At 38.3% G+C, this 12573-nt stretch overlaps 1 protein-coding gene across 1 annotated transcript in view; it reads left to right on the top strand.

Moving 5' to 3' along the window:
• thsd7ba (thrombospondin, type I, domain containing 7Ba) overlaps positions 1-12573 on the top strand; it is a 176742-nt gene that overhangs the window by 92551 nt on the left and 71618 nt on the right. The window contains exons 8-11 of the mRNA XM_042494871.1: positions 582-773; positions 3484-3715; positions 10450-10565; positions 11945-12077. Coding sequence (XP_042350805.1) covers positions 582-773; positions 3484-3715; positions 10450-10565; positions 11945-12077 — 673 coding nt within the window. The remainder of the gene's footprint in view (positions 1-581; positions 774-3483; positions 3716-10449; positions 10566-11944; positions 12078-12573) is intronic.

Below are 12573 nucleotides of genomic sequence, written 5' to 3'. Positions count from 1 at the left end.
ATTTCACACACATGTTTAATAGGATATACTTATAAGGTGATTGTATTTTATATCCAAGAGCTCAAAGGCCATCTGTGACATCATAATGTTCTGCAAAAACACTTTTATGGCCCTTACTTAATCATCATGACTCAGAAACAGCAGGGGAGACATTGGGTGTCTACCTTGAAACTGTGTTGATTATATAGATCTTCTGTGCTGCCAGGGGGAAGATGTGTGTGAAGCATTCATGTTTTCACAGACATGGATGTAAACTGTAAGTGCAACTTGACTGGTGCGTTGAGACATACAACCGCAAGGCAGTAATTCTAGTTAAGTATAAATTACCCTGTAAGCTTTAATCTGATTATTTGAGATGCATATATATTCCTGTTTTAATGTCATGCTTTGTCTGTGCTTTTCATACACTCTTGGGATTTCATGCATCTCTTCCCTTTGTTGGGATTTGAAGCCCTATCTGCTTGCTGTCTCATCAGGTTAATATGAAACATGAAGTGTAATGGGTCTCATCAGGATTTATACTGAACCTTAGAAGCTGACGTCTCAGTTTCAATCCTCTGATCTTACCTTGCCTTCCTCAGGGGACGATGTGCCTATTTCCCACTGTGTCGATGACCCTCCCCCCACAGAAGTGGCCTGCGAGGTGGCCTGTCCTGCAGACTGTGTGGTTAGCTCCTGGTCTTCCTGGTCACCCTGCTCGCACAGCTGCGCCACCAAGACAGCCGAAGGTCGACAGAGCCGTACTCGTACTGTGTTGGCCATCCCGGGGAAAGGTAATGCAACATCCCCTCTGACTCCTTTGAATCTTTTTCCACCTGGTGTTCATGAGTGTATTGGCAGTGTTTGTTGTTGTGGTGTTTTGTGCAGGTCTTCTCAGGTAATTTTTAGTCAAACAAAAAGTCACAACTAGGTTTTTTTATTTGTTTGTTTTCCTCAGATTTTTATTGATGAGGTATGACTTTTTGTAAGCAGCACTGCTGAAATGCTTTAGCTCTCATCAAGTGTTTCATCTTATTAGATACAGAGTAGCAACTAAATACTAAGCAGCACGAGGACAGAAATTTATATACAAGAGAAGAAGACAAGAAGTTGGGGAGTACAGTTTATTGCTGTCCTCCCTAACTTCTTGTCTTCTTGTAGAGAGTGTAAAGTGTAGATTTGCTATTATCAGGTACATATTAAATATTAACAAAACAATAATAGTATTAGTTTGTGACAAGAAGAGAGTGTGGAAAAACCTGATAGATAATACTGATATCTAAAAAAACTAAAAAGCAGGTTTGATGCCATTTAAGGGGCGCTCCATCGATTGTACACATATAAGTTGGATAAAGCCTTTTGTGGCTCAAGAGGGAGCTGCACCAGATCTGATAAATTATATCAAATGATCGAGCTCGAGGCTACATTAGTGGCTACAAGCATAACATTCCTGTGTCCAACAGGACTGCCTTTGGTCAAATTGCATTTTGGGTAGGTTGGGTGCCAGATTTATACAGGAGCGCAATGTTTAATTGTTGAGTACCCTGGTTTTTTGCAATATATATTTAAAAAACAGCAAAAAAAAACAAAAAAAAAAACATAGACTCTCAAAGTTTAACTCAGCAAACAAAAAAGAGATGTTGAGTGAGCAAAGTCTTTATCAGAGTGCTTTGACCAGCACTGTTGGATTACTTTGGCTGTTATTTCTTTAGATTTCAGAGTCTTATTTAGACATTTTTCATTTTTTGGTTTGAGTTGACCATCCATTATCAAGGGCTCTTTCTCTGGCCAGTATTTCTCTGCGCATTCCAAGTGTTGCGTTTTCAAGTCAGAGTGTTGGCAGCCAGCTCCTACCCATTAATCCCTGTAACCAACTGCATATCTGCAATAACAGCTGATGAAAGAATCTCACAGTTTTAGCCAGGTTCCACACTGTGATATTTATTATCTTGTTGCTGGTTATCTGATGGCTGGCAGACGTGCTGGGAGTGTTTGTGCATGTGTGTGCTTGTGTTCATATGCTTGCATGTTGTGTGATATTATGGAGGAGTGGGAGAATGCAAAACATACTGGAAGGTGCATGTGCGTATTTGTGTGTGGTTTAGTGACAAACTCATCCTAGACTTTCTGTGAGTCACAGTTCACAGCGCTTACTGCACTTAATACTCTCTAGGTGACAACTTTGATTCTTCTTCAAGTGAAGTGTCCCTTGAGGACTTGAGCCATAGTATATTCAAGTATATGACTTGAATATACTAGACACCTACACATTGTTCAACATAAAACAAATAACAGAGATGCAACAACTTTTAACAAATGAGTGCAAACTTAAAAAAGCAATTTTGTAAAATTATTATATTATTAATGAGTTTTATAAAATGGCATCAAATTTGTTTAGGAGCACACTGACTTGTTGAGGAGTCGGAACTCAAAATTTAGGACTTGGGAAATGGCAGTCCTGCCTGTCTTGGCTTAGGACTTGAGTGTGTATATATGTGTGTGTGTGTGTGTGTGTGTGTGTGTGTATGTGTGTGTATTTATTAGTATGACTGTGTATGTGTGTGGTTTCCAGTTGATGGAAATTTTTAAGAAATAGCTTAATTTAATTTTATGATGAAACTATATACAAATTATTTCATTCTTGAATGTGCACAATACATGTAGGTACAGATCTAAAAACTATTTATCTGAATTACATACATTGTTCAAGACAGTCAGGCTGTTATTGCATTGAAGTGGCACTATATGAAAACACTCAAGGTGTCAATTAATTATTTTCATAGTGATTATTTGCAATTTTTTGCCATTTACATACATTCTATATGTGAGTATTTGCCTCCAATTGATTGCATTAAACTGTCAGTGTCGCCTGTCTACAAACAGAAAGGAAAATGTCACTTGAAAGTAATTCTATATTGCTGTTACTGTTAATAGTAATAAAATGCCACTGTCATTTTTTTTGTAGTAGCCTATTACACAGCCATGCACACCATCCTGGTGAAAACATACAAGTTTTCACACATATCTTGCTTGCAGTGTTGCACTGTCATTGAGGTTGAATATAGAACTGTACTGTATGTGTCCAAATAATGAGTAGATTCAGAATATAACAACCAGGCTACAGGCAGCAGAGACTGGAAAAGCTTGTTACGGTGTGGCTGTGGGCAGTGTTTGAATTGGCCTCTGAATACTGTGACCTTACTGTGACTTTTCATTTGTAATTGAAACTTCTACAAGTTGTAACTTGTAAAGTGTCTGCTCAGCCAACCAGAACAAACATTTGTGTTGTCGCTAAGCAGCCAGCGGTCAATGTTATTAGCATTTGACTTCCAGCAGGTAACTACAGCTTGTTACTTCAAGTGAAAACGTATTTCAGATTGTTTTGTCTTGTTGATAAACATGCAAAACTCTAAACAGTGTCTATTCAGCATTTTTCAAAATGCCAATTGCAGCGTTATACCGCACATGTTTGACTTGGGTTATTTCCTGTGTGTTGGTTGCCAGAAGGGAAGGCGTGTCCAACAGCTCCAGCCCTAGAGGAGTGGAGAGTCTGCAATGACCACCCTTGTATGATGTTCCACTGGGAGGCCTCAGCCTGGGGCCCCTGTATTGAAGATGCTTCTGTGGATTTTAATGGAACCAGCTTATTGAATGGGACCCCAACCTGTGCCATTGGTGTTCAGATTCGCAAAGTCAGCTGCATGAAGATGAATGCTGGACCTGTCATAAGTAAAAGGTATGCTCTCAGATCAGGAATCTCTCAGGCATCTACTGTGTATAAAGTGGTAATGAAATAAGCACATCAATTCTAACACTGGGATTTTGCGTAAATGTAAAGACTTTTAATGTTTACACATTAGGCATGCTGTTGCAGGCATGTTTTTTTAGTCCATTGGGAGGTGAATCAATATGTTGCCTCCTCCTTAGATTTAGTCCAATAAAAATGCTTGTTTTGTCACTTACAGGCTCAGATTGTTGCAATAAATTCTGACAACATTATGGGAAGGAACCTACAAAGATAGACATTTTTGTTAAAGAGTAAAGAGATCCTTTTTTTTTTTAAATCAGAGATAGCCTTGATATCAACATTGCCAAAGCTACCAAACTCTATTTAAATAAACAGTAATTTTAGTGTGTATAGACAGCATTTTCAAATCTAACTGGTTGAATAGAGGATTTATTACAACCAAGCATGAGTTGGTGATTGTTTGAACAGTGGAAAGATGAAGCAAAATGTATTGTGTGATTTTTATTTTGTTTCTGTTGACTCAAAGTAAATTTTATGAGGATAAGATCAATGTTTGTTTAAACTGAGTCTGGTGAGTTTGGCGGTTGTGATTTCGACACTGTTTCTGGATAAACAAAAATGATCTTACTCTTTGATAAAAAGGGTCTACCTCTGTAGGGTCCTCCCCATAATGTTGTCAGATATTTAGAATTATAATCTGAGCCTTAAAGTGCACGTAAAGCGTTGGTGCGTAATTGCCCTGAATGCAGCTTATTTTATCCCTGCTGGCCACAGCCCTCTCATTCAGTACTGGACCAATTTTAAAAAATGTTCCAATTAGTCATTAATTCATTTTCCGTATCCGCCTGTCCTCGCAAGGGTCACAGGGGGTCTGGGGCCAGTCCGAGCTGTCATCGGGCGGAAGTTCGGGGTACACCCTGGACAAGTCGCCAGACTATCGCAGGGCCTCCAATTAGTCAATTATATATAAAAACATGGGAAAATAGGCTACAGATTAAAAAAAAACTGGAGTCACCCCTTAAGTCTACGGATGGACAGTGCAGAACAGCCTACCCCAGCATACAAGGAGCAATGGTGATGAACCTCAACACTCCATAGTTTATGGTATCTGAGGAATGAAGCCACTAAGAAGATGGATGCATATTAAAACATGGCCATAGTAAACCACAGGCATAATAGTGACAGCAACATTATTGCTTTTTGCATAAAAAGAAAAGCAAGGTTTGTTTTCAGTCAAGTAATATGACATTTGGTTATAAAGAAAGTGTTGTTGCAGCCCCACAACAATCTGTGTTTTACCTGTTCTGAATATAGTTATTAACAAGAAGTATGTGTCTCAAATTTGCAAATTAAAATGTCTGTTCTGGAGTCATTATGCCAGTATAAGAATAGCACTTTGTAAAAGAATATTTTCTTTGTCTGTCCCCGTCTGACACTGCTACTCTGTTCAGTTTTAGATACTAGAAAATGAGTCCCGGGAGAAACGAATGGTAAATTATAAGCGAGGAGTAAAAAAGCTTTGTAAAATCTTGGGGAGGTGGTGATCGTGTTTTTCTTACAGAAAAATCGCTTATGATTAAAGATTCCGAAAGTGTTTTACTTGAAGATATATTGTGTATGCTTTTACTTACTGACAAATGACCCAGAGGATTTGATGCACTGGGAAATTATATCCCTGGAGTTTTGTACACTGAGCTCTTCTTTTGTGATTTCAGCCTCTGTTTAGGATTTTTTTTCCATGAACCTGAGATTCATTTCACTTATGCTCCACCATTATCTACTCCTCTTTCAGCAATACAATATCAAACGCTGCTAAGGGCTTTTGTGCTGTCACTGTAATGATGTTATAGCCCACACCAGGAAGATAGATTTATAAATAATTCACAAAGTTTGCCCTTCTTTAGCTCGATATATTATTGACAGGGCCACAAAGTGGATTATGGAGAGGCTTTTTTCTTATGAATGTTCCTTCTCCCACCACAGTGGCTTTAATGAAAACTGTCATATCTGCTCCACCAACAGATCTTGTGTGTACACTATCCTGTTGAGTCAATCACTTTTTTGCTTTTCATGTATAAGTGCAGAGTGTTCATTTAATGGAAAAGCTATTCCATTGATTTTGACTGTCAGTAACAAGTTTGCTGGGCTTTCCTGCTGTCTGTCCATATCATCCATAGTGTAAGACATGACTTTGTCAATATACAACAGCATAGATTTGGCATAACTTCCCGCCTCTTATGATAGGATAAATATCCAGAAGACAGATACACTGTGGTAGCATATCTCCTGGGCTGAAAAAGGACAGCGCAGGGCCACATGAGAGAGTTCAGATTCTTCCATTTCCTTCGCTTTAACCTTTGTTTATTGTAGAATGTGTTTGAAATACAGAAATATCCTTAATATTTCTAAACCGTTCCCATCTGAAGGAGCCGATGCCCCCTGAATTAATCTGATGTTGTGCTTCTTGAGTGGGGTCATTTCGTTCAGCAAACATCTAAGCATTTCATACTTTGCAATAATCTCTGTGATGCACACTGGCTCAATGAAAGGTCAGTGGGTCTCTCTTGGTATTAGTGCAGAGCCTTCATCCCTCACATTAGATTTGAGTTTAATTTCTGCTCCCCTTCATCATATATTGAAGATAAAATAACAAACTGAAGCAGTGGTAAAAACAGACTAAAGCAGTGGTAAAAAAAAAAGAAAGTAACCTTAAACATTTTTTACTAAATATGGGTGAAGCTTTTTTTTTCATAACATACAGTAATGATACTGATAAATGATAACATAAACACCAATTAAACAATACAATATCAAAGGCCAAAAAAACCCACACCCATTATTGTTGAACATGGTTATTTAACATCCAGTTTTTTGTTTTTTTTTATTGTTTTCTGACGTTGTTATTAACTATGGTCATACGATGAAGCTCTAGTTTGTTACATGCAGTGTCTTTTTTTAGAATTAACAGTTTTCATCAGGTTTGGGTTTCATCATATACCTAGTGTAGGTTGAGGCAATAAAACTACTGGATTGGTTTACAAAAGAAGATCATAGTTTGGGTTTAAAAACTACATTGTCATAAAAAAAAATCATGTGTCACAGAGGACACAAACACAAGTCTCCTGGGTGAAAGTTCTGTGTTTGTTTGACCCACGCACCATGCTCTCCTACTTTCCAACTCAGATTTTCTCTCTCTTTATACTACAAGGTATGTCATTGCTGCAGATGGGTTTACATTGGAGTTTGTTGAAAGCCCAGCATGTCTCACACACCGTTTTCTCATTTTAACTGGACAGTGGCTAGATAATTGCCTCCAGACATTGTCTAGAATTTCAGCAGGAGATTGTCTGTGTCAGAAGTGTTTTCAGCTAGTGGAAATACTTTGTCTGGTTTAGGTGAGGGATGGCGCCTGCATGCAGGAGGCAGGACATGATGTGGATTACACGTAGCTGTTTTTTTATTGTGGTCATAAACAACATTGCGATTTTGGACAGTGATTTTCGGCTTTGGTCCTTACTGACAGAAGTTCCTAGATCTGATCATCTCCCAAGTTAGACATTTTCATTGACATATTTTTGTAGATGACCCTTTGTCTTCACCATCGAATGATTGTTTTCTTCCGGTTTTGAGTGAGCTTCTTGATAGAATTCGAATATTATTCAAATATTACACAGACCTTTTACATGGTAGCTGGCAGGATAAAGTTTGTTTAATGTCTGACATAACTGATTCAGACATTCGCATTCTGACATACATAGACTCCTCCGGGTAATGTCTGTATGATATCAGGTTTGTAGTGTATGTGTAAAAGGGGCTATACAGATACTAAATGGTGGCTTGTGCATCAGAATCAGACGTCCACGTCCACTGACCGAGCTGCTGTATCTGACCCCCTGGGATTCTGAACCTCAAAGCACAACAGTTTGTTCAAGGCTGTAACAACACATTTTAATAAATACTCACTCCATAGTCATTATTAATACTTAGCATGAGATATTCCATTTTTAACTAACTTGGTATTATTGGAAAATAATGAATTTGATATTTGATTGCAATCAGTGATCGTAAGAGACAATTAATCTTCCCAAAAATGTCACATTTGAACACCATGGCCTAGACTGTAAGTCTGATCCCCTCATCCTTGGCGCACTACACAATATTCCCCCAGCTGCTCTGCTGCGTTGCCATGCCCTCTGGCATGCATCACTGCAAAGAGGGAGAGAGAAGAGGATGGATAAATCTGGGAAAGGATGGGTTTTATGTATCTTGCCTCCTTATGCTTTGGCATACTTTGATCTCATTTCTGTGCGTGCTGGCTTTATGCAGTCGGTAGGATGTGGCACCATGCTGGGTCTCTAGTGAGACCTGGATCTGGTTGTGGGGCAAAGGAAGTCACTCAATCTGAAGTGAAACTGGGATGTCTATGTACGTGTCAGTGTATGTGTTTGTGTGTTGGGGATGGGGGGAGTTGGCTGCTTGTTGATGAAGACATCAAAGCTTATGACTTATTTGATTTTACATAGCTGCATTAATCCACACCACTTCAAGGTTGCACAACACGCAAAATACAACACAGCCGAAGGCTTCATTACAGATATGTTGCACAAGACATGTAGCAACCTAAATACGAAGGAAATACGTGATCATTTTCATCATTTTCCATCTTAGGACAAAGAAATTCATAAAAGTCGGAAAAGTGCTCCTTAAAACCTGGTAATGGTGTCCTTGGTGCGGCAGGAATGATTCATTGGCAAACAGTTTGCATATCCTCACTTTCCTCAGGTTTAATTAGCAGCCATGCTGTGGACTTTGATTGATTTTTCCTCCCAGAACACTCTGTCTCCTCGGTAGCAACACAAGACTTGTGTGGCTGCTCTATACATGTATATGGGGAGATAAATCCACTCACCTGATTTCCTCTTCCTTTATCTACACAGCCCTGGTAACAAATGTGGTCGTTGCAAGCCATCCCATGTCTTCCTCAAACACAAGCACTGCAACTGTTTATATCGAATATTGTAATTATGAGTAATGTATATAGGTAATTTCTGAAGCTGCATTTATTGATGGTTTTTTTTAACCTGAGGGCAGGGGGACAAGCTAAAAAAACAACAGTGACACCACCTTATGGAGCTGATATATGTTAGCAAATGAATTATTTATGTACGAGTCCAGCAGGCACATTAATTGGGACAGATTTCAATTAATATCTGACTTTTAATGCGCTTGGGATTCTTTTCTAATCAGAATGCACAAAGGTGGTCAATAAACACGTCCCTTTGCAAACTTTTAGAAGTTAACGGTAAACATTTACCTTACATCAACTCTGAACTGAAATGTTTGGGAAAAGGGACAAAGCATGGGCACAATGTCGTCAGTCAAGGGAACTAGCCAGTTGGGATACGTATAAACAATTAAGTAATATCACAAAGACTTGCACTTGTTTTGGGACCCCCTGGAGAAAGGGATGATGGAGGAGGGGTCGATCTTGATATGATACATTTGATACATTTGACTGCTCCATGTGATAGATCACATGGAGCAACGTAAGCTTTCTTTTGGATTCATTTAGCTTTGTTTTGGCCTCTCACAACTCCTTATGTGTCTTTTTACATGCTTATCTCGGCCAGAACTCCCTTAAAAAAAGATTTTGAATATCAGTGGCATTATTACTGGACAAATAAAGGTTGAATAACTAAATAAATAAAATAAAAAATGCTCTCCTTTAGTTATCAGCCAATTTCTAACTTAGTCTGCTGTCTGGTGATAAACTGGTAGTACAGTGGGTTTGTCAGAGCTTTTAAGGTGAAAGCATTTGTGGCTAAGGAGGTTAATTGAAACAGAGTTGCCAGATAAAAATCCAAAAACAATTTTCTCCTTTTTGAGCTAAGGGAAAGTACAGCAAATTGCCAGCATAAATGTTGGAATTGTTTGTTTCTGCAAGCCACTTATATATTATATTTGTATGTTTCATAAATAGTGGATATGGTGAAATTTAACGCTTTTCAATTTCCATTTTCAATTGAATGTTTTGACAATGCTATGGTAAATGTGCGGTTTGTTCAGGGAAAAAAACAACACTTGCTTATGGTTAGGAAAACATCATGTTTGGACACTTTAATTGGTTTTAATCAGTGGTCTGTTATTTTCTGCTGCTTGCTAGGTGCCACGAAATTCCACCATCCTCTCCACCTCCTGCTGAAAAACTCATATACAATATAATCTGAACTACATAATGTATGGAACATATATTGTTTTGTAGCAACTGGCCTGCCAAGGCTGGGTTATTATTCTCTGTGGATTTGTCACTATAAGCAACAACTTTCACATTATAGTTGATTGTAAAAATAAAACATTTTATTTGTACAGCTGTGAGATAATTGGGTTTAAAACTGACAATGTAATGTTAACCATGAAATACAGGTAGTCTGTGCGTTTGAATAGTGGGAGGGTTTCTCTTTTCATACAGCAATATTTGTACCCTGGGAAGTAACTGAATGTGTGAGAAAAATGTAATTTTTTATATTTGTCCACCTTTATTCCTGAGCGAGCAGGCGGGGGCGGGGGCATGTGATCAATCATGTTTTCTGTGGGGAGATGTGTGATGTCAAGGACAGGGCACTTGTTTCACTGCACTGTCCTGTTAACGGCGAAACTCAGGACGTTTTTCATTTATCGCCTGAGGGATGAAGAGAATTTAAGACCACTGTCTGTGTGTTTAGGTGTTCAGATTCTGCTCGTCCAGAAACCGTCCGACCCTGTTTGCTTCCCTGCAAGAAAGACTGCATTGTGACACCCTTCAGTGAATGGACGGCCTGCCCATCGACATGTGTACAAGGTAGCTCTCATGAATTTTTATTAACGCTATTTAGTAATGTCTAAAAACTCCACAACCTTTTAGGTATTAGTTATATATACTAATGAAGAACACCTATAACATTTGCTATTTAGTGGCAGGGAATTTGTTTGCAGGAATATATTTTAGTGGACTGTTTAGCTGTAAAATTAGAAAGTTTATGAAGTGGTGTTGATAAAGCTGAGCCAAAAAACACACCGCCCACTGACCAGAGCCAACTTTCTCATTTTACAGTTAAACAGTACACTAAAATATGTTTCTGAAAACATTTGAGGTGAGACACAGGCAATATAAGAACAGAATATTTATTCATATTTGATCAACACTGCCTATTTTAATCGCAGTTCACAAGCCATGATTGACATGATTTACAGCTCCATTAATGACTCCATGCTCTGACTGGCTCATTTTCTGTTTTAGTAAAGTGAAAATCTTTGAGTTTTGGAGTTTTGGTCAGACAAAAAAAAGAAGAAAGCTATTTTAATATATCACCTTGCGTTTTGGAAAAGTGCCTTTTTTTACTAAATATTTTAAAGATCAAATAATTGATTGTTACAGTGAGTATATACTTTGCAGATTAATCTAAAAGGGGTAATAATAGTTGCAGCTTTGCACAATATATAATATTTGTATCTAGTTATAGTTACAGTATCAGGACATTGTATGCGGAAAGCCTATTTAGGTATAAGGGCACATATGCTTTAGTATTTCAACACCAACAAAGACTCGTTTTAAAAATTCAAAATGTTATCATACAAATATGCTCCCCCTTGATGTCTCAAGTGTATTCAATGATTATGTTTAAGTGTAAATGACAGTGCTAACTGTTCATTACATTAAGCTGACACATCAAGAGGAAAATGGAATTTTAATGGGTTTCAATATGTGTACTGTGAGTATCTTGGAAATCAAAAAAGTGTGTAATTGTTTTTAAAAGAATTGAGCAGGCATCTCGTCTCTGTAAATATGCTGTAGTCCATTGGGTCCGCTGATGATGTAATCACTTTCTTAATTGCACCATTTTCAATGTTTAGTAATTAGTGTTGTGTAATGAGCCTTGGAGCGTGAGCCAAATGAAGTCATTACAGTGTGGTGTGTCCGAACAGACCGCAGTAAAATGGAGGACATCACAATCACAAGGGCAAGCTAATCAGGATCAGATCAACTTGGAAATATTAGACTTCATTGGTGATATTGTGTCGGCATTTATTTGGTGTCCCAGACTTTATATCTCAACCATTTGTCTGAGTATCATTTCACTTCCTCTACCTCCTTGAAAATATTGACTTAAATACAACTGTGCAACTAATCTGCCACTGCACGCAGCCTTTTTTGTGAAGATTGTGTTTCATGTCCAACAGAAAATGCGACTGCCGCCACACAGTCTCGCTACAGAACCATCGTTCAGAGGGCCGCTAATGGAGGTCAAGAGTGCCCTGACACACTCTTTGAAGAGAGAGAGTGTGAATTGCTCCCTGTGTGTCCAGTGTATAGGTAAACCACAATTTATAACCAATCATTCCCTTTCCTATCCTAGGATAAGTCACCTGCTTTTTTTTAATAGCACAGGGTGAGAATGAGGTGGGAGTGCAGCCTGAGGGTGCATTATTGTTGTGAAATACTTATCTGCATTTGATTTTACAATGCCATTAACACCATAAGAGTATTTGACACATACTCTCTTGGTGTTTACAGTGTGATATCAAGTTCAGTTGTTAGATAGTCAAATAGTAGTGCTGCGGGGAAGAAAAAGCAAAGTCAGATGAATATGTGGGCATTTGTAGAACTTTTAAAGGGAAGAGATAAAACTTGTCATGAATGAAGTGTTTCATGTCACCTGGCAGACTTTTGCGGGTGGATCACACAGAGCTGGTTGAAAATCAGCAAAGTTTCCCTCTAACATCCAATTTGAGAACATTTATGAGTAACATCAACACATTCTAATCCCAAGTCGTTGCATATCAATGCTTTTTCAGTGGACTTCCATGTC

This window comes from Plectropomus leopardus, chromosome 10, assembly GCF_008729295.1.
Source record: "Plectropomus leopardus isolate mb chromosome 10, YSFRI_Pleo_2.0, whole genome shotgun sequence".
NCBI lineage: Eukaryota > Metazoa > Chordata > Actinopteri > Perciformes > Serranidae > Plectropomus > Plectropomus leopardus.
Note: the sequence above shows the minus strand (reverse complement) of the source record. Positions and strands in the feature narration are given on the sequence as shown.